Source organism: Bos javanicus, chromosome 6, assembly GCF_032452875.1.
Source record: "Bos javanicus breed banteng chromosome 6, ARS-OSU_banteng_1.0, whole genome shotgun sequence".
Lineage (NCBI taxonomy): Eukaryota > Metazoa > Chordata > Mammalia > Artiodactyla > Bovidae > Bos > Bos javanicus.
This window is the reverse complement of record NC_083873.1, coordinates 95,241,007-95,265,631: the sequence shown is the minus strand read 5'-3', so window position 1 is coordinate 95,265,631 and position 24,625 is coordinate 95,241,007. Positions and strand designations below refer to the sequence as shown.

Here is a 24,625-nt window from a genome sequence, read left to right as displayed (position 1 = left end):
TTAGCCATCATTAATACTGCATTTTCCTTGCCCATTTTGGGACACATGTCTACTGCTCTCCTGTTCTGCAATTTTATTTTTCATGTGCACTAAAAACTTGATATACAGTGTATAATTTTAAACAATAAATCAGAATAAACTAGAGGATTATTTTTAGCTTTTACCATGTATGTAAGAAAATATGATAATTAGATAAGAGTTAGGCACACCTTTGTTGGCAAAATTTCATTGTTTCATTTAATCCAGGAGATTTTTAATATATAAATTAGTTAAAACTTTTGTAGAATTTTATTTTTTTTAAGTCATGCATTAAATGCAAACAACATTTAATCAGATTGTTGGTTCTATAATAAAAACACCATACTAGATATACATATGATGTTTTAGTTGATGGGTGGATTTTATATAAATTATATATAATGTGTATAGTTTCTATTGAAACATAGCAATCTGTTTAAATGGTAGTAAGTTCAATTTTGTTGCGTTTCCACTTTGCATTTGTAAATCAAAATAAACTATGCTGTGTTTCTAAAAAAAAAAAACAGTTTAGCAATATCTTTTAAAAGAAAAGAAACGTGCTTAAATACAAATCACAAACTTCCTGTGCACAATTTTTGCTCTTCCTGTGGGACATACTTTTAAACATTAGCTTTACCATTTTTATTGCCACCTTTCTGAAGAAAATACTTCTATCTCATAGAACTCCATAAAAATGATTACCCAAGAAAATAAATTATGTAAATTCTTTTCAGTTAAATTTTCTGTCTTATACCAAACATTCAGTATTTGGGTTGACATTTAAGTGCCATTTTCAACTCATCAGATTAAGTTTCCCATGTCACATAGCCAACTATTTAAAAATATACATCAGAAATTTTCCTTATAAAAGGGCAGATCTATTCACTGAGGTGGTTACCTTTAGGATAGGAAACTCAAAGAGTGTTTGAGTAATAATATTTTAGATAATGGGACTTGACATGGATAACTGTTACATGATTCATCTCCTTCGGTTCTCCGTGTTTTTCCACTAAATGGGTTGCTCCCTGTGGATCTATACAGTGGAGATAGCAGAAGGTCATAGAAGAGGTATTTTAAGCACTCTGGTTTCATAGTCTATGCTTGATGGACACAATAAAATGTATTTCTCCAGCTTTAAAGAATGAGGGCAGGGGGTAGATAAAATGGGAAGTGAAGGCAAGGTAGAATTAGCTATCAATAAACACTGCAAAATCAGTGCACTTGAACCTCTAATACTTTTCCTTGCCTCAACTTTTAATTCCACCAAAAATTCCTTACATTTTCTCCTTACTTCTAACCCATTATAGCCCAGCCACCACAGAGACAGGATTCCATATATAAAATCATGAATTTACACACACTCACACACACACACAAACACAAGCTGAGCCTTTAGTGCTGTTGAAGAGAATTTAAACATTTTAAGATGTAAAATTAAACTTACATGATCTGAGGTATGGTAGAAAAACAATCATAATAAAAATTAAAAGTGCAATGAATGAGAACAATGAAAAAGAAATCCACATGTTAAAAATGGTCTATAAACATATTTATAATTCATAAACTGCATTAAAATGGTTGTTTCATATCTTATCAATTAGAAATAATAAAAGTAAGAAAATATGCTCAATGCAGAGGTACTTTAAAAAAAAATCTAATAAAATACTTTTATCTCCATCAAAATATTCTTTGGAAACCAAAAATAAAAATGTATCATGTATGTTTTCTTCAGGTTGATCTGTAAAAGTCAGAAAAATACATAGTTCCCACTGTTGAACTTTCCAAAAAAGAATCCCTGTATGCACCAAGCATAAAGCAAAAGGCTTTATGTCGTCGTGAACTCCCTATATTGGTACAAAGAATTCCAGTTCAGTTACTATCAGAAAACATTTTTGTTTCAGTCAAGCTGAAACAAATGACCTGACTTCAATACAGTGTAGTATATAGCTGAAGCTGTGTCCAAGAAGTTGTCTTCAGAGCACTGAGGACAGCTGCAGAAACTCCTGAGGAGACTCCATGGTTTATCACAAAACCAAAGTAAGTCTTAACCAAAGCGAAACTTGAGTCTGTATTTCACGGTGTTAGGACTTCTCCGAGGTGCGGAAAGGGGAACCTTTGGCTTGACGGGATTAGGTGGCTTTTTCTTTTCGGGAACAGTAACTGTGAAAGAAAGTTCCGGCTGCTCCGATTGCTTGAATCTTGGCAGAAAGTGGGTAGAGACGTGCTGAGGTTTAACCCGGGGGCTACAGCCCCGTTTAGCCTTCCCCCTCTTGTTCAGGGCCACGTACCACTCCCGCCCCGTCTTTTCAGTTCTGTGTATCGCGGAGGCATAGGTATTATAGCTGTTTTCTTGAAATCGCTCCCTGAACTTGCAGTCATCTGTAAATTTGGCCTAGAGGAAAAAAAAAAGAAGAGGAGGAGGAAATTCAAGCAATGATAATATTTTCAGCATGTAATATAAAGAAGTCTTTATAGAAGACTATAAAGAAAAACAAGAATTCCACTGGCCCCTGCACTCCGACTCCATTCTCTTTATAAAGACACATTTGCCTCTTTTAAAGTTGCTTTAAAATTACTATTTTCATTTCTATATTCCTACTTCATTCATCTTTGTAATGCTGGTGGTTTACTACGAATTACACAATTGTGAAATAATATCAGTGTATATTAAAATAACAGGAATTCAATATATTTAAATTCTGTTGCTCTTTTTAACATACATTGAAAATTTTAGTTAAAAATTTAACTTTTAACGTAAGATTTTCCCCCTCCTAAACCATCAAGAAAGTAAATAGTACTATATTACTAAGAAACAATTGCCTGGTAAAACATGAATTCATTCAGAGAAATGGGGTCATGTTATCCTTTGAAACAAGAATACAGTTTTCAGTCTCATCCGTGTGCTTCCTGGTGCTGAGAAAGGGGTAGCATATGGCCCTATTAATATTGCATGTGTTAAGAGTTCTTTAGGAAAAAATTCATCTTCACACAGTGATACAGGAGAGTCTATTTGATGCCAGGAAGAAAAAAATTACCTTTTGGAGTCACTAGCAACACTTCAGGCAGATATCACTCTCTCTTTCCCTCTACACACACACACACACACACACACACACACACACACACACCTGCCCTTGAAAATGCTCACAGAACAGTGGAATAAGCAAAGAAGTAGACATTCATCACGGTGCAGTTTGATAAATGGAATTATGATAGTGGTATGCAGAGGGTACAAGGCATCTAAAAGGATAGAGGTGGCAGCGAAGAGGGCAGGAAGGTCTTCCTAGAAAAAGTGACTTTTGAGCTGAGTCTCAAAGTACAATGAGATAATAGTAATCAGGTGACATGAGAGGTTTTTCAGGGAACAGCAACGGTGTGTTCACAGGTCATCAGGAAGCTACTATAAGTTGTTCAATGTGACTTTCACTTAGGATGCATAGAGAAAGGACCCAGAGATAAAGATGACAAAGTAGGCCAGTACCAGCTCTGAAAAGGCTCAGTGTGCCGTACTGAGGAAGTTGAATGAACACAGCATAGGGGAAGAGCGCGAGATGGTGCCAAATAGACCTGCAATCAAATGCTAGTTCTGCCAATTGAGTTCTTAGCTTTAGGCTCCTTGTTCACAATACGTGCAGCCATAAGGCTATTGTGAGAATCAAAATATTTTTCTAGGAAAAGGATCTGGAGTTTGGCTTTCATCAAATACAAAAGAGTCCATAACTCCCAAAGAAGTAGAATTCCCTATCCTGGACTAGGTTTCACAATTTCAGGGAGGACCATTTGTACAAACGTCTTGGGCTTTGGAATACTAAGGATCTTGACCCATATATATGAACACTAAATACCAACTCTAGTATTCTTCCCTGGGAAATCCCATGGACAGAGGAGACCAGCAGGCTATAGTCCACGGGGTTGAAAAAAGAGCTGGACATGAATTAGTGACTAAACAACTACATATATATTATATATATAAAATATATATTTGTTTACATATATAATTCTTTATATATCATAGAGGTTCCATCAGTTCAGTTCAGTTCAGTCATTCAGTCCGACTCTTTGCAACTCCATGAATTGCAGTACACCAGGCTTCCCTGTTCATCACCAACTCCCAGAGCTTGCTCAAACTCATGTCCATTGAGTTGGTGATGCCATCCAACCATCTCATCCTCTGTCATCCCTTTTCCTCCTGCCTTCAATCTTTCCCAGCATCAGGGTCTTTTCAAATAAGTCAGTTCTTTGCATTAGGTGGCCAAAGTACTGGAGTTTCAGCCTCAGCATCAGTCCTTTCAATGAATATTCAGGACTGATTTCCTTTAGGATGGACTGGTTTGATCTCCTTGCAGTCCAAGGGACTCTCAAGATTCTTCTCCAACACCACAGTTGAAAAGCATCAGTTCTTTGGTGCTCAGCTTTCTTTATGGTCCAACTCTCACATCCATACGTGACTACTGGAAAAACCATAGCTTTGACTAGGCGGACCTTTGTTGGCAAAATAATGTCTCTGCTTTTTAATATGCTCTGCTTTAGTTCCACACTGGAACTAACAGTCCTCTAGTTTCCTTGCTTCTCTAATAATATCAAGCTTTCTTCTGCAGTACAGATCCCAACCTTGTAATCTGGAAGTCTGAACACTGCAAAACAATCTACATATACCTACTGTTGATGGCCACATAGAATTTTTGAGTTTTGAAAGGTACTGACAATATCAGAAGACAACCAATCTCAGAGTATTTCCAATAGCACATTTATCTTACACATGACAGTCTACCTAAGTTATTTACATTCAAGTGTAGAGTGTAGTTCAGTCAAAAAGCTCTTTATCTGAGGACTCTGATACTATGTATCTGAGAATCTGTCTACTGGCAATTTCTTTGACTGGGTCTTTAGCAGGCTATAATCTAGTGTTTTAAAGAACCATTGTCTATGGCTTTCTCTCATCACATCCTAACCTACTGGCCCATACCTAGGACAAGGGTGCTATGCTGACATTCCTTTAGAAGAGGAGACATTTATTGTTCTTATTGGCTTTCCATTAAAAAGGCTTTCTTACAAACCAAACATAGATTTGTCAACTTAGCTCTTAAAAGGACATCAGTGCTCTCCCATTCAATTAGATAATCTCAAAGTTTTATTGTAAAATAAAAACTATAGTCATGTGGTAAAAGAAGAGGGCTGCAGAGGAGGAGATGGTTGGATAGTGTCACTGACTCAATGGACATGAACTTGGGCAAACACTGGGAGACAGTGAGAGACAGGGAGGCCTGGTGTGCTGCAGTCCACGGGGTGGAAAAGAGTCAGATACAACTTAGCAACTGAACAACAGCAATAGTCTTCTGGAATATTTTCTGCTACATAAATGGACAAGCATTTTAGAAAGGTGTGGAAGATTTCATTAAAAAACAGTAGCACATATATTCATTCTGCCTCAGATTTTTTTTCTTAAAATATGTCTGAATAACATTTCTAATGTACAGTACATTATACTTTGACTTGACTTCTACCCCAGTTTCACACACACACAAAAATCATTTTCCTGAAATAAAGACAGCAGTGATTACTTAATTCAATTTTGACAAATTTTTAAAAAGTGTTGGCACCCCACTCCAGTACTCTTGCCTGGAAAATCCCATGGATGGAGGAGCCTGGTAGGCTGCAGTCCATGGGGTCGCTAAGAGTCGGACACGACTGAGCGACTTGACTTTCACTTTTCACTTTCATGCACTGAAGAAGGAAATGGCAACCCACTCCAGTGTTCTTGCCTGAAGAATCCCAGGGATGGGGGAGCCTGGTGGGCTGCCATCTCTGGGGTCGCACAGAGTCGGGCACAACTGAAGCGACTTAGCAGCACTGTATAATTTAACCTTTTTCTCCTAACAGTGTCAATGAAAATAAAGAAGAAACCTGTATTTTTTTTTAAATTGATGTGACCAACAGACACATGCATACACACACCTAACCTATAGCAATACTGTCCCTAAAATTATTGCATCTAAAAACTTTCTCCTTCTCCCCCTCCTCTGCTCAAGATTCATGTTCTTTCTTAAGAGAAGCCTTTACCAGGATGACTGTTCATGCTCTAGGTCTTTCAAGGGGCACTTAATTGTCACATGGGGTATAGAGATAGAATTCTGAGGACCCACACACTACTTGTAGGCCCTTAGCCATTCCAAACTTCACACTGAAACAGAAGCAAAGGCAGTCAGACTGTTTTGGTTTTCTTAATTGACTTCTAATTTAATGTTTTGTCTGAAAAATTCTTCCAGCTACGATGGAACAGAATCATTTGAAATGAACATTTCAGTGAGTTTTTTTTCATCAGGGGATCTAGTTTCTTCTGGAGAAACTGACTGTTCCTATCAATATTCCTGGCCCTTTTCAGACAAGATGGGAACCCCAAGCAGTGCATGAAAGTGAAAGTGAAGTCGCTCAGTCATGTCTGACTCTTTGTGACCCCCGTGGACTGTAGCCCACCAAGCTCCTCCATCCATGGGATTCTCCAGGCAAGAATACTGGAGTGGGTTGCCATTTCCTTCTCCAGGGGATCTTCCCAACCCAGGGATTGAAGCAGACGCTTTAACCCCTGAGCCACCAGGGAAGCAGTGCATGGCTATCCTTAATGTTACTCATTAAACATCTCTATAGCAGAGTCATCAAGCAGCAGAATTATTTAAATGTACATTTGCCATTATACAATTTTAGATAATAAATCTACCAGGCTAAGTTTAACCTTTGAAATTCTTTTGGAATTATAAAAACTCCTTTAGCAAAATATATACTTTTAAAATAATAGAGCTGTGGTGTTCTGTGATAACCTCAAGGGATGGGATGTGGGGGTGGGAGGGAGTCTCAGGAGGGAGAAGATTCATGTATATTTATCACTGACTCATGTTGTTTTATAGCAGAAACCAACACAACATTGTAAAGCAATCATCCTCCAACCAAAAACTTAAAAAATAAATAAAAGAACTGGATTATTTCCCTAGAAAAAGTGAAGTCAACATAAAGACTTTATCTACAGTTCAGGTGTGAAGTAGAGAGGTGAATCAGATTTCAAATAAGCTACTGAAAACAGAACACACATCACCTTCATCCTACCACCATCAGTCACTACAACAAAACCAATCATTAACATGTTCATAAAGAACCCCTATCTTTGTTTCTAATTCATTATTTTCTGAATTTATTCAATAGATGTTTATTGACCATCTATCACATCCCAGACACTGCTGGTTGCCATTTTTACGAAGAAAGACAATTTAATATGGTTCTGCCTGTGTTCTTTGTTGACTTAAATTATCTGTGTTTTTCTCTTTAATTTCTCCTTGATTTTGCAAGTGTAAAAATAAGTTACAGTCAACAAGCCATAACTGCAAAATTAAAATGAAATGTTTAAATTGGCTGATTTCTATATAATTTAAAATAGTCTTAATTGACAGAACAAATAAAAACTAAATTACACTACTTTTGCTTGAAACTATGGAAATAATTCAGAGGTGGGGCAACACAGTGCTGTTAAATAAAACAAGAATTTTGGGCTTAGGAGAACACTTTGCCTTGATTCTACTCATCTCCTCACAGGGAGAGGGCACACAGTGGATATTTAAAAGAAAAATCAAATTCAGTTCAAAGAAAGTAATATTCCACAAAAGAACAAGTCTGCTTAATTGAAATCTGAAGGTCAATTAAACCAGAGAATTCTTTCTGAAACAATATTTTAAAAAAACTTTCTAAAACCTTTTAATATAGTTTTTTTCTTAGTCAACATGCTCTAAGATGATTGAGAATCTTATAGCAAGGGAGCTGAGGGCATGTTAATAGGGTCCCAATTCTCATTATGTGCCACTATCAAAGTAAATATATGACGTATGAAAGAGATGTATAAAGAGGATTGAATTCAGGCTAATAGCAAAGCCCTGGAGTATAAACCCTCGAGTCTGTGGGGTATTTAATCAATTTTAATTCTTTATTTCACTTTTTATTTGATTTGCCTCTTGCAAAACTTTATAAAGTTAAGTAATAAATACAAATAATTAAAATGTTGTCGAAGGCTATATAATATTATTAAATCATTAAACTATTCTTATAGACTGTAATCAACGCAGTTATAGACCAAATTGTGCTCTAAACAACACTTTCTTGCTGCCTGCATCCCTACTTCCGGTTCCTCTATGTTCCTTCAGTGTGTTTTGGTTCCCAGTACTACCCATGCCAATGGGACTGCCCGGGTCAGGTGCCCTAAGCCCAGGCTGTTTTGTACGGTCGCACAGGATGTTCCCAGCACAAAAGTACCAACCTTCGGTAGTGAGTGAAAGCCGAAAGCCAGACCCTGCTCCAACTGCTCCCAAGCAGAGAACTCCAGAACAGGGCAGCACGCACCCTGAAGGTGGCCTCCTACTCTTCACAAGTATTGTATGGGTCAGTTGTAGGCAAGCCGTGCCATCTCCAGAGCTTGGCCATATTTCCTGCTTAGCAATCTCTAATCTGGCCATTCTGTATCTCAATACTTCATGCTGAGCAATCAAGGGAATATATGTGAGTGCTCAGGCATGAGTTCTCAGTCCCTTAGTCATGTCTGACTCTTTGTAACCCAGTGGACTGTAGGCTGCCAGGCTCCTCTGTCCACGGGATTTCCCAGGCAAGAATACTGGAGTGGGTTGCCCTCTCCAGGGGAATCTTCCTGACCTAAGGATCGAACCCAGGTCTCCTGCATTGAATCAGATTCTTTACCGTCTGAGTCACCTTGCTCAAAAGAGCTGGGCTATTGAGGCCAGGTGTTTTACGTATATTATTTCATTCTCACATAATTCCACAACTATTAGGATGCTATTATCTGATTTTCCAGCCAGAAAAATAAAGAAACTAGTTCCTCTAAATCCCCACATTTACCAAATGCCAAGGTAAGCCTAAGACTTAAATCTCATCTACTGAATCCTAGATTCAAGCTCTTTCAGTAACAACGAGCAAATCCAAGGGTATCTCCTAGGCTTCTGTACAGTACTACCTTGCCCTAAAGTTGCTCCATGTTAAAATACTGATAAAAACAAGTGCCACTCCCCAAGCCACCGGAGATATAGAACACCATCTCTCACTTTAGGCTGAAATGGATCTCCGAAGCTACAAGCCAATTCATTACATGTAATTTTCCTCAATAAAATAGAGCTTCAGTGTTGGAAAGATCCCCTAGAGGAAGGCATGGCAACCTACTCCAGTATTCTTGCCTGGAGAATCCCCATGGACAGAGGAGCCTGGAAGGCTACAGTCCATGGGGTCCCAAAGAGTCGGACACGACTGAGCACAGCACAACCAGATAAACATAGTGTGAAATTAAGGGAAAACTGACATTTACTGCAAAGGTAGAATCCTGAACCCATTTTTTTTTTTTTAGCCTGAGTTACTAGGTACTCAATTTTACTGTGTAAATTGAAAGTTCTTAGAAGATGGGGGTGCTTCCCAGGCGGCGCTACTGGTAAAGAACCTGCCTGCCAATGTAGGAAACATAACAGACAGGGGTTTGATCCTTGGGTTAGGAAGATACCCTGGAGAAAGGCATGGCAACCCACTCCAGTATTGTCGCCTGGAGAATCCCACGGACAGAGGAGGGGGCGGGCTACAGTCCATATAGTCCCAAAGAGTCGTACATGACTGAAGTGACTTAGCACAGCACAACACAGAGGATAAGGGAAGTTTCTATTCAATTCCTTTACAGAGGCCAATAAATTATTTTTTTAATGATGATGATAGCCATCACTCAAATCTTCATTTCTCCTTTCAATAAACATGCCCAGCTCTGGGGCTGCGGACTCCTCCTCACTCTGCCCCCAGCTCAGGAAGTCCAGTCCAGACTCTCATCCTGGGCAAGCCAGCTGGCACCCTCTGAAACCAAGAAAGGAGGCTTTTCTAGTCCTTGCTCAGGGCTGATCAAGCATACATTCCATGCCTGTTTCGTAAACTCTGCAATTAGCTTTCCTTCCAAGCATGATCCCCTAAAACCCTGAGAAACAAAAATAATTCCACCACATGCTTCTTTCTGTATGTTTAAAATAAGCTAAAATGTTTTCCCCCAACAACCAATGGGTGATCACGTATAGTTTATGAAAAGACTGACAAATTCATGATAACCACTTTTTCTAAGATTTAGATTTTTAAGGGAAAAAAACACGATGCACGAGAAGGATCTTAAAAAGTTATGAGATTATGACCATTGGAAATCCTTGCTTTCAAATTAAGTTCCTTGGGAAAAGGAAAACCCAGGACATAAGAGGCTACTGTATGCAAGACGAGTTGGGACCTAAAGAAAAGAACAAAAAGGCCAATAATGAATGCGATTTGAGGCTGGTCTAAATATCCAAGGGGGTCACAGCTGCCTGACCCCAAAATCAGAAAGAGGAGAGAGGGGATATAGGATCATGAAACAGCTGCCTGAGAGCAAATTCAGGAAGATCTGTTCTAACATTAAATGCTGAATACTTTCCAGGAACTATTCTAAGTGTTTTATATGTATTATCTCATTTAAAATGCTCCACTATCACCCTGTATTGTTAGTTTAATTTTCTTCCTTTTACAGCTGATAAAGCCAAGGAATAGAAAGATTAAGTAAAACAATACGGTTTAAGAAGAATGACACAATTTAACTACCAGACTCAAGATCTCCCTCTCTTACATCCAGACCCATCTCAGATAAATCCAGGAAGGCACCGTATATGAGACTCTGGATAAAGACAAGCAACCTGAGAAGAGAGCAAGAACAGAGTGAGGAGGGAGCATGAACAGACAGGCAGGCAGAGAGAGACCGAAAGAGAAGGGTGCTCAGCCTCACCTAGTACCTCAGCCTGGGAGTAAGTGGATAAAGTACAGAGGCCACAGAGAAGGCTCTGACTAACCCTCAGGGTCTTGGGGAAACAATTACCTCGTGCTTCTCTCAATGATTCTCAAGGCATCTTGAGAAAAAGACCAGACACCTTCCTCCTTGCAACGGCTGCTGAAAAAAAACCTGCACACTAGGGATCTGACTGCATTGTCTATTTAGGGTCTTCCAGTTAAAGGTCCAGAGAAGGCGATGGCACCCCACTCCAGTACTCTTGCCTGGAAAATCCCATGGACAGAGGAGCCTGGTGGGCTGCAGTCCATGGGGTCGCTAGAGTCAGACACGACTGAGAGACTTCACTTTCACTCTTCACTTTCACGCATTGGAGAAGGAAATGGCAACCCACTCCAGTGTTCTTGCCTGGAGAATCCCAGGGACGGGGGAGCCTGGTGGGCTGCCATCTATGGGGTCACACAGAGTCAGACACGACTGAAGCGACTTAGCAGCAGCAGCAGCAGCAGTTAAAGGTCTGAATCGGAGCTGCGTGGAGATTAATATGAGTGTGTTGGTTGACTGAGTGCACAGAGCAGAGCACACTGAGATGGCTGAAGTCCAGATAAAACTTCTCTTACAGAATTAACAAACTTAGCACACAAAGGAGGTCAGCATAAATGTTGCCTAAACCTGAGCTTTCTGGGCTGATAATACTGTTCACCATCTTCGTGTCCACTGACCATGAAGCATTTTCTGAAAGATGATTTTCTGTGAATGAAACAGATCTCCTTTTTCTTCCGGGAGTACATCCTAAAAGAGGTTCCCGATGCAGCTCCTCATCACACTGAATGACCAACATTTACAAAACAGTGTGATAAGTTTCATGGTGCACACGTCTCCTCCTTTCTAGACTTTAAAATCAGGTACAGGAGACACAGAAGTAGATGGGGGAAAAAGATCCTCCCAAAGAGCTTGGAATGAGAGAGAAAGAGAGAGAAGAAAGCAAAAATAGTCTAAGGATGAACCACAGAATTCACTCTTTAAAATGTAGCATAAAAATATTATTAAAACATGCAACTATTAATTTCCATAAAATAATAGCTGAAAATAGTGTAAATAGTTCCAAATGAAACAAAATATCTTCTTTCGAGCTACCTTTTCCATACCAAGCATTATAGCGTTTAAATGGAGAGAGAATTTTTAAAGCATGTTATTCTGGTTCAAGTTTTTGTTAACTGTGGTAACTTAGGAAAATATTTAACATCTCTGACTGAGACTGTTGCCTCACCTAACCAGGTAATGAGAGAATGTGAGTGAAAGAACTTTGAAAGAAATATACAGATATTTTATCTCTATCTAGTAACTAATTTGTAATAGTCTGATTGTTACTATATAAAACAAGAAAAATCTACTATAATCCATGAATATTTCTCGACATACTATGGGTTTACTTTCCCCAGAATTATATGACTACTTTACATTTATAGTTCACACTTTGTAAATAGAACCCCAAAGTTACTCTTCATTAATTTAAAATTTTTCCGGTTTTATTGAGATACAATTGACATACAACACTGTGTAAGTTTAAGATATACAACATGATGATTTTATATAGCTATTTTTTGAAATGATTATAAAGTTACTCTTTAAATGGCTCTGCACAATTATTAATTTAAAGCAACTCACTTAATTATATATTTAATCTTGAAAGTGTAAGGCATTTTAGCCTTTTTAGTGGTGATGAAACTTTGCAAAAGTCAAACTAAATCAAATAATTATATTTAAAGTTATAAGAACAATTTTTCAACATGTTTAACTAGTAACTAAAAAGAAGAAGGAAATCATCTGGCATATAACTAATAAACATTAGGGCTAATACTGTACCTAAATTCAACTTCCTCAAAAATAATTCACTTTATAATCTAATTAGGTGTCTATCGAGAGAATAATAAAAGCTCAAATAAGAGACAGTGGGCTTGGACAATTGGTTTTTTAAAAATTCGCATAATCATAGGGCTTAATTTTTTATCTTCAATTCAGCTCAAAGTCATCAGAATGACTTTTATATCAAAGAGCTTCAATGAGTGACAAGAGCAAGGCTTGCTTTGTACTGTTTAAAAGTCATTACTCCATGAAATAACTTAGCCTGCCAAGATGAGAAAGAATAACAGATGCTGTTTTTGCATTATCTGCATTATTTCAGCCAGCCTTCCTTAGACATTTGGGTCAAGTTTCTGGAAATTTGTTACTTGCATTTGACAGAGGAATCATGTATCCTAACCTCTCAGTGTGACCTTTCTAATTGGCATCCATTTGTAATACTTTGCTTGCTGCGACAATTATCCTTAAGCTGGCCCAAGGTAGTCTATTTTTTGCATATGCTAAGGCTTGAATCAGAATATTTTAAAAATTAATATTTTCACCCAAAATAAGCAAACCAATAACAGAAAATTTTTTTCAGGAATTGCATATTATTATAATGCTTAGAGTTTGAAGGTGTTTCAATCTTTAATGACCAAAGTAGATCGAAGAAAAGTTATTCAGTGCAGAAGCATTTGATGATTCTTTTCCATTCTGTGTGTGGATTTTTAGAACATCTTTTTAAAAATAAACTGGCATGTCCTGCTTTCCACAGAACTTTGCCCCTTAAAATAGGTTATAAACCAGAGCAATTATTTTATGAATATTGTAATTTGCTAGAATAAAATAATCTGCTCAGAAAATGAGATAAGTAAATCTAGTTATAACTCTTGCAATGGATGATTGAAGAGGTTAACAAAGATTTAATAAACTGAGATTATAGTAGTTTATTGTATTTAAATTTGAATTATCTAATAATAGGTAATATTTATTGAGCACTTACATTGTACCTAATATTGTTCTAAAAAGCTTTGTATATATTATCTCATTTAATCCCCAAATAACTATAGAAATAGCTTCAGTTTTATGATCTCCTTCAAAAGCTATTAACAAGCCACCTTTAGATGCTAGAGAAAGGAAAACAAAGTCTTAAACAGTAAACCAAGTGAAATTCTCTTTCAATTTTTTAAAAGTCTGTAAAGCAGAAATCATAATTAGTAAGTTTCAATTGACTGCGCTCGATTAAAACTTCCTATATACTTTGAAAACTGGGAGTCATATTTCTCCAATTTAATAAGAATTAAAGTGAATAAGGATTAAAGGAGTAGCTTTAAAGAAGAACTGCTTTTTAAAATGATTTAGTGTGACAAAACAGTATACCACAGACAAAGCATAAATAACTTTAAGGGCTGTGCATACACACTAATACTAATGAAAGAAACTCTCAACAGGAAAATTAAGCTAAATGTACTTTACTAACTTTAAAACATTTTAGTGTTTCCCAAGTAATGAGCATTTTCAGAACAAAACGTAGAAATCTATAATTCATAAATTGATTACAAACTGCGTAACTAGTCCAAAAAAAGTGTTTACGAGTGCAGAATCAGTCTTCGTAGTTTTAAGAACTAATTGTTTTTGATGTAACAAAAACTACAAGATGAAAATGTCTCAAATGAAATTTCTCTATTAAAGGTCAAAATCATCTCATTATTGGTTTCTTCCCACCATACTTATTAAAATAAATATGTTTTATTACTTAGACTCCATTTTTGACATAATAAGTAGCTTTTAAAATTAATAACATGATCTACTGGTTACACAATCACCATCAGTATGTAACTTTAAAATATAATATCGTATTTCCATAATGTTTCTCCTTACTTGGACCACTATTAAGACATAAATAATGACAATCACTTAGAGAATGCTTTTTTCAAATAAACTTATCCTTAAACCTTTTTGTGGATTCTATATTATCTTTTCAAATAAATAAAATATTTAAATTATTACTTACAAAAACACACACAATTCTCTTGGTTTAATGGACACATAATCTTATAAAAATGAAAAACATAAAGTTCTCTGGGCAAATTGTCTTATCTATCAATTTGGAAAATCACTCGTTCCATTTTACACATGTAAAATCTCTGTAACACCTTTAACAAATATAAAGTAGTTCTACTTACACTTGCATGGAGTTTTCCTTTTTTTGACATCGCTAAAAATTTGTTGCTGAAAACTCCTCGTATTCCTACAATCCCCTGAGACACAGCAAATATTTCCAAAATACCTAGGATGACAGAAATCCCAAAATAAAACACAGACTCCTCTATATATCATTGTGAAGATTTAAATTTCTACAGAGACTCTTTCCATTCCTTATTACTGTGATTTTTTAAAAAAGTATTGAACATCCTTGTTTATTGTGACATTTATTATGTAAAAGGAAAAAAAGGTTTAGCACTCAAGTATTCATTTAAAATGATAAATTTCAAGGTTCAAAATTTGCTTGTGCTTCATTAGCACTCATTTTTTCCTAAAATGATGTCACTATTCATAATCAGTGTTTGACAGAAGAATCTTTTCAAGTTCTAGAGAAATGGAAAAGACTGTTTAAAATGTTTTACAAAATAATTCTCATGCATTGTTGCTCGGTCAAAGATAAGACAGTCCATTGAATATTAAAGCACATACAACTGCACTCAAAATTAATATAAATCACTGGAAGCCTTGAAAACAATATTCAATGAAGTAAAAAATCCCTCTTCTCAAATGACCATAATTATAAAAGTACAAATCAATATATATCATACCCTATCATTTAGTGGTTGCTTATTTCAAGATTACACATAACAAGACATTGAAAGCACCATAGATAATTTGGGGTTGTTAGCTCAATGAAGTGTTTGATGGATTACGGTTTGAGACATCTTGCATTTTGAATGACTCTTCTGGAAAAAATCTCATGAGGTATTTTATTATGTTATCATTTATATTTGGTATTTCATAGTGAGAACTACCAAGTCTATGTCCCTCTGTCTCCTATAATAACTTGGAAGTTCACATCCACTGGGTCAAAAGAGTTGCACACTACAGTTCATAGGGTATTTTTAAGAAGCTGAAACTCATAGTCTGTATATAATTGGAATTCCTGCCTGTTTACCATAAACTCATATGTAATGCCATATGAACAAGAGAAAAGCATAGGGCTTTTTGTTAACTGCCTACATCAAATTGCAAAAATAAAAAAGATAAAATATTATTCATTAAAGCTATAAAGGGACCTGCCTTGGAAGAAAGGAAGGAAGCAAGTGGGAGTGGAAGGGAGAAGGAAAAAAAATCTCAATATTTCAATCTGTAGTATTTTGAGCATATATTCTAATTAGCATATTTCAATAGGACTCTGTTGAATAGGGAAGTTCATCAGATTTTCTTAACATAGTAATCTCCTCCTACAGTATTTGAAGTATATATAAAATTATTCAATATACAAGAAGCAGTGTATTGTGGATATACATGTATATAATACATACAAACACATACATGAGTATCTTTATAGAGCACTTAAATGTTGCATAATGTGACCTAATACCTATAACTGTAGCAAATCCTGCCACTTATTTATTCAACTTCATTTTTAAAAAATACTTGAACAGAAAGTTCATAGGGAAACTACTGTTCTTATGAATAAGTGTTCTTAGCCTGGAGTAAATAAAACACATCTCAAGAAAACTACCACTACCACTTTATTAGTGGGTGTTTCTTTAAAACGAACTCCCCCAAATCTAAAAACTATTGGAAAGGAATTACTTTTGCTTTCAGGAAAAAAAAACTCCTAAAAAAAAAACCAAAACAACACTGTGTCTTAGAAATTTTTTTCTTCAAAATGTTTTCAAAATTCAATTTATAATAGATGTTATGATACAGACTGATTGTGATGCGTATCCAAAGACTTAGAAGCATTATCATTTTATCAAATAGTAACAAAGCACACAGAATGCTTTGTAAAGATAAATTTACTACATAATGTAGTACAATAATAATATTATTAATAAAGCATGATTAGAATATCTGATGCAAAGTTATATTTCTATCAAAATTACAGGGTGATATTGAAAATAGCATTAATGATTTTTGATATTTTGGAGATGATAAATACAATTGAGAATACTATGTAGACATCTGTTAAAAAATGAGACAGGGAGAACACAAGAAATCATCTATGTGTAGAATGACAGATACAAAACAGACAATGTGGAGTTGGTAGAAAAGACTTGATTGTATGTTTCCCTCAATTAACGCCTGGCTCTTTACTGGTAAAGGTTTTCTGTATTATTGTCTGGAAAATCACCTGGTTTTGTAATCTATTGTGTATTAGTGGGGGGGAAAAATTCTCATTAATTCTCATGTGTTTGCAGGTTAACATTTAAGAGGTCAAGACAAAAGGGCTCTGTAAATATTTGTTTAATATTTTGTTTATATAACTGGCTTCCGACAACATATTCTATTTTTAAGAAAGACCCATTTTGACTCATTTCCCAATTGCATGTATATGTTATATAAAATTTGCATTGTAATAAATTTTAAATACGGGGAAGATGAAACAATATGTGTGAAAATGTTATTTTATTACATACTACATGGCTTCTTTTCTTATAAGTTCCAGTACAAAAAAATGATATATTGCCTGAGAATAAAAGGATTTTATAATTTTAAGAAAATTATATTTAATTGAAACCTTGAAAATATAATTCTGCAAAAATCATTCTATTTCAAGTTATGAAGAATGAAGGAAAGAAACAAGCTGAGATTAAATGAAATAATTGTTTTTTCAAAAGTTAACTTAGGTATGATGTTCTAAATTTTAATGTAATTATAGTGTACTATTGGGAACACTCGTAAGATTATAGTTTTAAAGTCATTTCAACAGTAATTTCACAATGTCTTTTTTCATAGAATATTAGAGTAGATTCTTCAGGCCCCACAATTCAACCTCTTTCCCCTCACCTGCCTAAAAAGATCACAGGCCTATTGATTTTTATGCCAAATCTCAATAACTCATTAAAGAATTCTAAGTGTTTTAAACCTATGTGCACTAAATCACATGTATATAAATTTCAGAAAGCATTTCTCTAAAATTGATTTTTTTTTTCAATTTTAGTAATTTCCGCTTAGGAGTCAGCAATAATAAATTTGATGGGAATTTACAATTCCCATGGAAGCCCAAATGGTAGCCAGAAGAAAAACTGTGGAAGGCCAAGTGTCTCAGATTACAGTCAGTGAATGTTTGTAAGTTGGATTGTTTCTTTGATCATCTCACTACCTCTCTTCCTTTTCAGGATACTCCATGTGTACACATGTATGAATATATGTCTTAGTAATCTCCTGCTATTTTGGTCCTGCTGGGGGAATGGGAATGGCACCCCACTCCAGTACTCTTGCCTGGAAAATCCCATGGATGGAGGAGCCTGGAAGGCTGCAGTCCATGGGGTCACTGAGGGTCGGACACGACTGAGCGACTTCACTTTCACTTTTCACTTTCATGCATTGGAGAAGGAAAAGGCAACCCACTCCAGTGTTCTTGCCTGGAGAATCCCAGAGACAGGGGAGCCTGGTGGGCTGCCATCTATGGGGTCGCACAGAGTCGGACACGACTGAAGTGACTTAGCAGCAGCAGCAGGGGGAATGGGAAAGAGAGAGAGATCAGTATAAATTAATTCACATTAAAGTACAAGTGACAATGTGTTATCTTTCCTAGGGTGCTCACATTTAAGAGGATCAAAAGTAAAAAGCAGTGTTAAATTGAAGGAATTATTCTCTGTTGGTGGAATTCTGGGATTGACATCTAGGTTGAAGGATGCAGGGATTCAGGGTCTCGCACTGCTTAATCTACTTACAAGCATTAGGTGTTCATTACAAAGTAAACTTATTCCCATAAGAAAATCTCTATCTAGATTTGTTCACTTAGTCCCCTCTAGAATTTTTAATACAGTAAGACTTTTATCAATGATGGTTGATACAGTTATGTAGACATCTCCCTTTTTTCTATTTTATCAGTGAATAAGATACACAAATATTCCATGTATTCAGAAGATTTCAACAGTGCATCTGAAAACTCTCAAAGATAAATCATTTAAAGCTGAAGTTTCTCTACTTGGCTTCACACAGCAACAAACATGATAAGTCATTATCAAATCTGAGTCTTGAAATCTGAGTCTTGAAATCTGAGTTTAGCAGTCTTCATTAAGTTAGCAAATTTGCCACTTGAGTTTTTCCATATAGATTCTGGTTTATTTAGGCTTCAGGGACTATATAAAGGTTGACTGTGCATTAATAACAAGGTTGACAGTGAATTCAGATTTTTAAAAGCTAGCCAAAATAAATGACTGTAATCTCCATAATTTTATGTGAACGGTTAGTCTTTGTGTAGCTATAGCCTTAAGCTTTTGCTCCCTGAACTGACAGTTACTTGACTGCCTTTTCTTCAGTGGCCCAAGATAAGCCAACAGAAGCATTGTATTGAAATTAAACTTGAAAATGTAGAAATTAAAGGAAAGTTTTGTTTTCATTCAGTAGTGGAATTCTATCATCTATCCTGTCTTGCCCATCTTCATCCTTCCTTAGCATTTCCTATGATAAGAGTTTATGTGCAGTGAGCTTGATTCTTGTCTTTAAAACTTGGGATAACTCTTGTATGAGAAGCTAAGACTATATTAAGTGGTACACCTTAGCTAAACAAATTATATTTCAAGATCTATGGGAAATGTACTTTTGATAACAAAACAAAAAATATTCAGGGTTTTGGAAAATTTTTAATGTCAAATGATAGTCATGAAACATACATGCATATATATTTCTCTCTTCTGATAAACATTACAGAAAATTATGGAGTTTAGAAGAACCTGTTAGAATGCAGTTTCATGGCAGAGTTTTGACTCTTTACAGAGGTAACAAGCTGTGTCAGAATAATGTGTTTTCCATCACTGCTAACTCATAGACAATAGAATTAGATGATGAGGTAAAACTGATGTATCCTCCATGGTTCTCATGGTCCAAGCTCTCTCAGCATCTCTTAAGAGATTTGGGCAAATGTTTCCTCATCTACTCCAACCAATAGTCCATAAACAACTCCTGTGTTTACATATGTATCAGGAAACCATCATGTGCTATCTTCAAAAAGGTCTATGACCAACTTCAATTAGCAGATCTTGTTTCTCTTTCACAGCTACTTAAAGACAGAGATTCATTTTAAACTTTCAAATTACATGCTGTCCTTTTAAACATGACATATTTTATAAATTCTTCATGGATCAACAGTAGCAAAATCTTATGATACAGTATAGGACATTCCAGACATCACAAAGCTGAAAATCACCATGATTTAAACAAATTATACTTTCCTCTGTGAGAAAATCCTATAGAAGGCAAAGGAAAAAAAAATCCCAACTAACCCAATATCAAGTAACCAGAATATCAAGCTTGCTGAGCTAGGTATCCTGTGTTGGGTACATGAACAAATGCATGAATGAATAAGTGAATTGATCGAAAGCCAAGCAAAAGATACAGACTAAACTGTGAAAGGCTGTTATAAACTGGAATGAATTAGGAAAGCGTTAAATTTCTTAGTTAAATTAAGAAAGTTTTATTTAGGCACTTTTATTTAGTTTTGCTTAAGAAACAAAGCAGCATTTTGTGTCTGTTCTTGTTAGATATCTTTCAAAGTGGATTTTAAAATAAAAGGTACCTTGGAAATAAATACTGGCCAATGTCTTCTTTAGCTGAATGTATTCTCTGTTGATCTGTTCTCATTTTCCCTTTCTCTACTTTTCTATAACTTCCCCTCCAAAAGGCCTAAGCTGCAAAAAACCTTTGTCTCTTGTGGTTTCTTCCAAGAGAAGAGGGTAAATACTGTGGGAATGAGTCTGGTTTTCAGAGATTCCTAGCACACCAAAACCCGCTCCAACACCTCCTTTACCCACTCTGGGATCCAACCTGTGGCTCCTTGCAGGTTAGCTTTGAATCTTCCCTTGGGAACATAGAAGTCATTCTCTGTTGAGGCTGAGTTTGGGGATAAACTACAGGAAGAATGGGCTTCCCTGGTGGCTGAGTGGTAAAGAATCCACCTGCCAATGCAGGAGATGTGGATTTGACCCCTGAGTTGGGAAGATCCCTTGGAGAAGGAAATGGCAACCCACTCCAGTATTCTTGCTTGGGAAATATCATGGACAGAGGAGCCTGGTGGGCTACAGTCCATGGCATCTCAAAAGAGTCAGACACAACTTAGCTACTGAACAACAGGAAGAACAGAATAGAAACAGTGTTCCTGTAAGAGGAAGAGGGAAAGATTACCACAAGTGGGGAAATGAGCTCTGATGTCTGGTGGAAGGAGAGCTGGGTGGGACAAAATGAGGACAGATGGAAGTAACACTTGCTTAGACATAACATTTGCTTACCCTGAAATCTCCGGAAATTCCCCTTCACCCTAATTGACCTTGCCTTTTATCACCAAATATGGCGAGAAGTTTAACGAGTGCAATGAACCTTAAAACACAAAAGTAGGCCCCTCGGACTTTCCTGGTGATGCAGTGGATAAGAGTTCACCTCCCAAAGCAGGGGACAGAGGATCAATCCCTGGTCCGGGAAGATTGCATATCCCCCTGAGCAACTAAGTCCTGTGCCTCAACTCCCGCGCCCACACACTGCAACTAGTGAAGTCTGCACTCTGCAACTAGAGAAACACTGCAATCAGGAGCCCATGCACCACAAGGAAGGGTAGCCCGGGCTCCTGAAAGTACAGAAAGACTGCCACTGCAAGGAAGACCCAGCCAAAAATAAATACATTCTTTTAAAAAAAAAAAAAAAACAAACAGTCCCCTCTGAAGAGCGTGTGGGAGGCCCTGGCATTCGCTAGGGCTGACGCGGAAGGCCCTCTCTGGGGTTCGGTGCTCCAAGCCACCTCACCACGGGCAGCACAGCAAGCTGAAGGCAGAGGCGGTAGGAGCAGTCAGGGGCAAGGGGCAGGCGTGGACGCGCTAGCGTTCCACTTCCCGCCTCCTGAACTCCCAAGAGAGAGCTTGCCAGCCGGCCCCCCCACCGATATGCGCATCTCCAACCCCCCGTGGGGGCGGCTGCCAGCCCCGCAGTGGCGCCCCCGCTCCTCCAGAGCTTGGTTAAGAAGAAATCTGTGAGTTCACTGGCTTGAGGCAGAGAAAGTTAAGTACACCTGGGAGCCACCAGGCTGACACTCCGGGCCGGATGACTGTGCGCTGTCTCCTGGCCACGTTTCCACTCTCCCTGGGTCCCTGAGGCCCGGCCGTGAGTCTATCTGTTGGACCAGCCCCGGCTGGAAGAGCCATCTGGCCCTACCGAGGAAAACGTCCGCAGAGATGTCCCCAGTCCCACACATCTTTCCCCTCTGCTGCCTTGGAGAAACAGAAGAATCAGGAACCGCAGTGATGGTCTGGAAACTCAGACAGAGTGGAAGGGAGGAGACAAGGAAGGAGGGAAAGAGAGAGAGAGCTAAACTAAGAAAGAAAATTTTAAACTTGGCTTAAATTTAAAAACCCACAAAATTTTCACCTGTACTGAACTGAACTGCCTCTAAATGTTCTCTAAAATACCGAACTTTCCTTTAATTGTCCTTGGAGGACAAAAGGCCGGCCACTCTTCCTCACAAGGTCTGGTCATGGTCTCAAGATACTAAACGTTGCTAAACCCAACTCCAGAATTAATAATTCGAATGTCCATCACGTCTCCCTCTCGAAACGTGTCCAGTTTTCTAGATCACTGTCTTCTTCCAGTCAGAGAACGTCTGGTCTCCTGTCTGGTATACCTATATATCCTATATGTATATGATGTGCAAATATGTACCTACCTACAAGAGACATATACGGATACACACACACACATATACGCACACACATTATGTAGCAATTTGGGGTTTGTGGTAGCGGTTGTGAGAGGGGAGTATGTGAGATTTGGTTATTTTTAAAAGAACTGTTTCGTTATGGGCAGGTAAAGGGGTGCACTTTGCTGCCCAGTGGAACATGCTAGTCTGGTAAACAGAAGCAGAAGGTAAACAGAAACTAAACAAGGAGAAAGATTTTTGGTTTTCCTCCGGGCACAGGTTGGAGCTCCTCTTTGGGACCAGGGCAAGCTGGAAACAAGATGCCTGTCTGCACCAGCCTCGGGGTAGCCTGTACCTCAGGAATCGCCTTTCCCCATCCCCACGAGACCGGTAAGGGTGTGCGTGCCACCCAGACGCACCTCCAACACAACCCGCCCGGCTGTTTCGAGGGCCGGCTGAATCCCAGTGGCCCAGGCTCCGGAAGGTGCGCTTACAGCCTGGGGAATAACCGGCGGTCCCTCTCGATGCTCCCACCACCCGCTCAAGACAGGTTTTGGAGGAGAGCAAGCAACTTACTTAACATATTGGCTTCGTGGGAGCCGTTGACTTTGCCATCCGGGTAGATCTGCAGATGGAAACCGATGCCCACTCTGCAGTAGAGGCTGCCGGTCCGGCGCCCCGAGGGGCTCCACTGGAAGCTGCTCTGCTCCAAGCTGCTTCCTGGGCCGCCCCGAGAAGCCGCGGAGGAGGAGGAGGCAGGGGAAGAAGAGGAAGTCGCGGTGCTACTGCTGCTCCGGCGGCTGCTGGCGCCTCCCGGGTTCCTCTCGGTGGCAGCAGGTCCGGGCTGCCCTTTGGGTGCGAGGCGCTTCTCCCCTTGAGCCCAGGCGCTGAGGATCAGGTGGCTGAGGAAGAGGAGGAGGAGGAAGGACAAGCTCATGCTTCCAGCCGCGGGGGTCCTAAGTGCATCTTGCAGGGTTGGTTCTGGGCTTCGTAGCCCCTGCGCGGCTGCGTGCCTCTGGCGCTGCCCCCCTCGCCGCACCGGGTGGACATAGCCTCGGGGAAGAGAGAGAGGGAGAGGGGGGGAGCGAGAGAGAGGGAGGCCACCCGAACGGATCTCGGCGCTGGCACTGGGATATTTATAACGCCAGTGATCTCACTGCTCCGTGCACGCCTGCGAAGCTTCCCCTCACCCGCCGCTTTGTGTACTCTCCGGCCGGTGCGGGGAGGGGCGGGGGTGTGGAGGAGGGAGGAGATGGGAGAGGGCGAATGGGAGGGGAACCCGGGCGGAGGGAAGCTGCACCCCGACGCCCGGCGCGCGCGCACCCGGGCCACGCACCCCAGCAGTTCTCACGCGCCGCACGGCCACCTCCACTCAAGCCAACGCGGCGCCGAATTCAGCCCCGCGCGAGCCCCTGGGATGGGGGCTTGAAATGCCGAGTGAGTGAGTTCTCATCCTCTCGCACCTCCGCGGAACGCTGGCGTCCCAGCAACGCGCCCTCGCCTACCCAGGATCCAGTCTCCAAGTTCACTTCCCCGGTGCCCAGCCGACCCGACTGTCACCATCCCCGCCCCGGGGGTGTCTCGGGAACTGCATCCCGAGGGGGATTCATCCCGGCCGGGGGGAATCCCCCGCCCGTGCTCCAAGTGTTGGCCGCCAAGAACCAAACAAGGATTCGCAGCCCAACTTGGGAAGGCTTTGGTGTGGCGCGCTGGGTAGAAGGCTCTGGCCGTTGTTGTGGCTACTGATTTACTAAAGAGCTAAGGAGTGGGTTTATTCAGTGTTTAGAGAGCCACCTTAAGCAATTAACGCCAGGGCTCGAGCTGCTTTCCTGCTGGGAAACTCTTGGTAGCGCTAAACATCCTGCCGCCTGCCGCCGAATCGGTTTTTCCTTCTGGGTAGCTCCGGGTCTGCGTTCCGGAGCGTGAGCGCACACGCACACCGTGCTCGGAGCCCGGCAAGAGAGGCAGGGTCTGGGCACCACCGACGCATGTGACCGACTGTCCAGTTGTCCTCTCTCGCGCCAGGATCCCCGTGGCAGGAAGGATTAGCTCACGGCTCGCTTCAGCTTACTCAGAGCTGCCGCTGACTGAAGGGCCGA

The 24,625-nt window shown here is 39.3% G+C and overlaps 1 protein-coding gene across 2 annotated transcripts; it reads right to left on the bottom strand.

Annotated features, from left to right (window-relative positions):
• Positions 1-359: 359 nt before the first annotated feature.
• Positions 360-23,693, bottom strand: FGF5 (fibroblast growth factor 5). Of its 2 annotated transcripts, XM_061420586.1 has the most exons (3): positions 23,103-23,676; positions 14,866-14,969; positions 360-2,410 (listed from the first exon to the last, which is right to left on the bottom strand). In XM_061420586.1, exons 1-3 carry the CDS (start codon positions 23,461-23,463, stop codon positions 2,063-2,065), a joined length of 813 nt encoding a protein of 270 aa, XP_061276570.1. In that variant the 5' UTR covers positions 23,464-23,676; the 3' UTR covers positions 360-2,062. The 2 variants fall into 2 exon arrangements, with proteins under 2 accessions (XP_061276570.1, XP_061276571.1); XM_061420587.1 differs by lacking the exon at positions 14,866-14,969 and having other exon boundaries at positions 23,103-23,693.
• Positions 23,694-24,625: the final 932 nt, after the last annotated feature.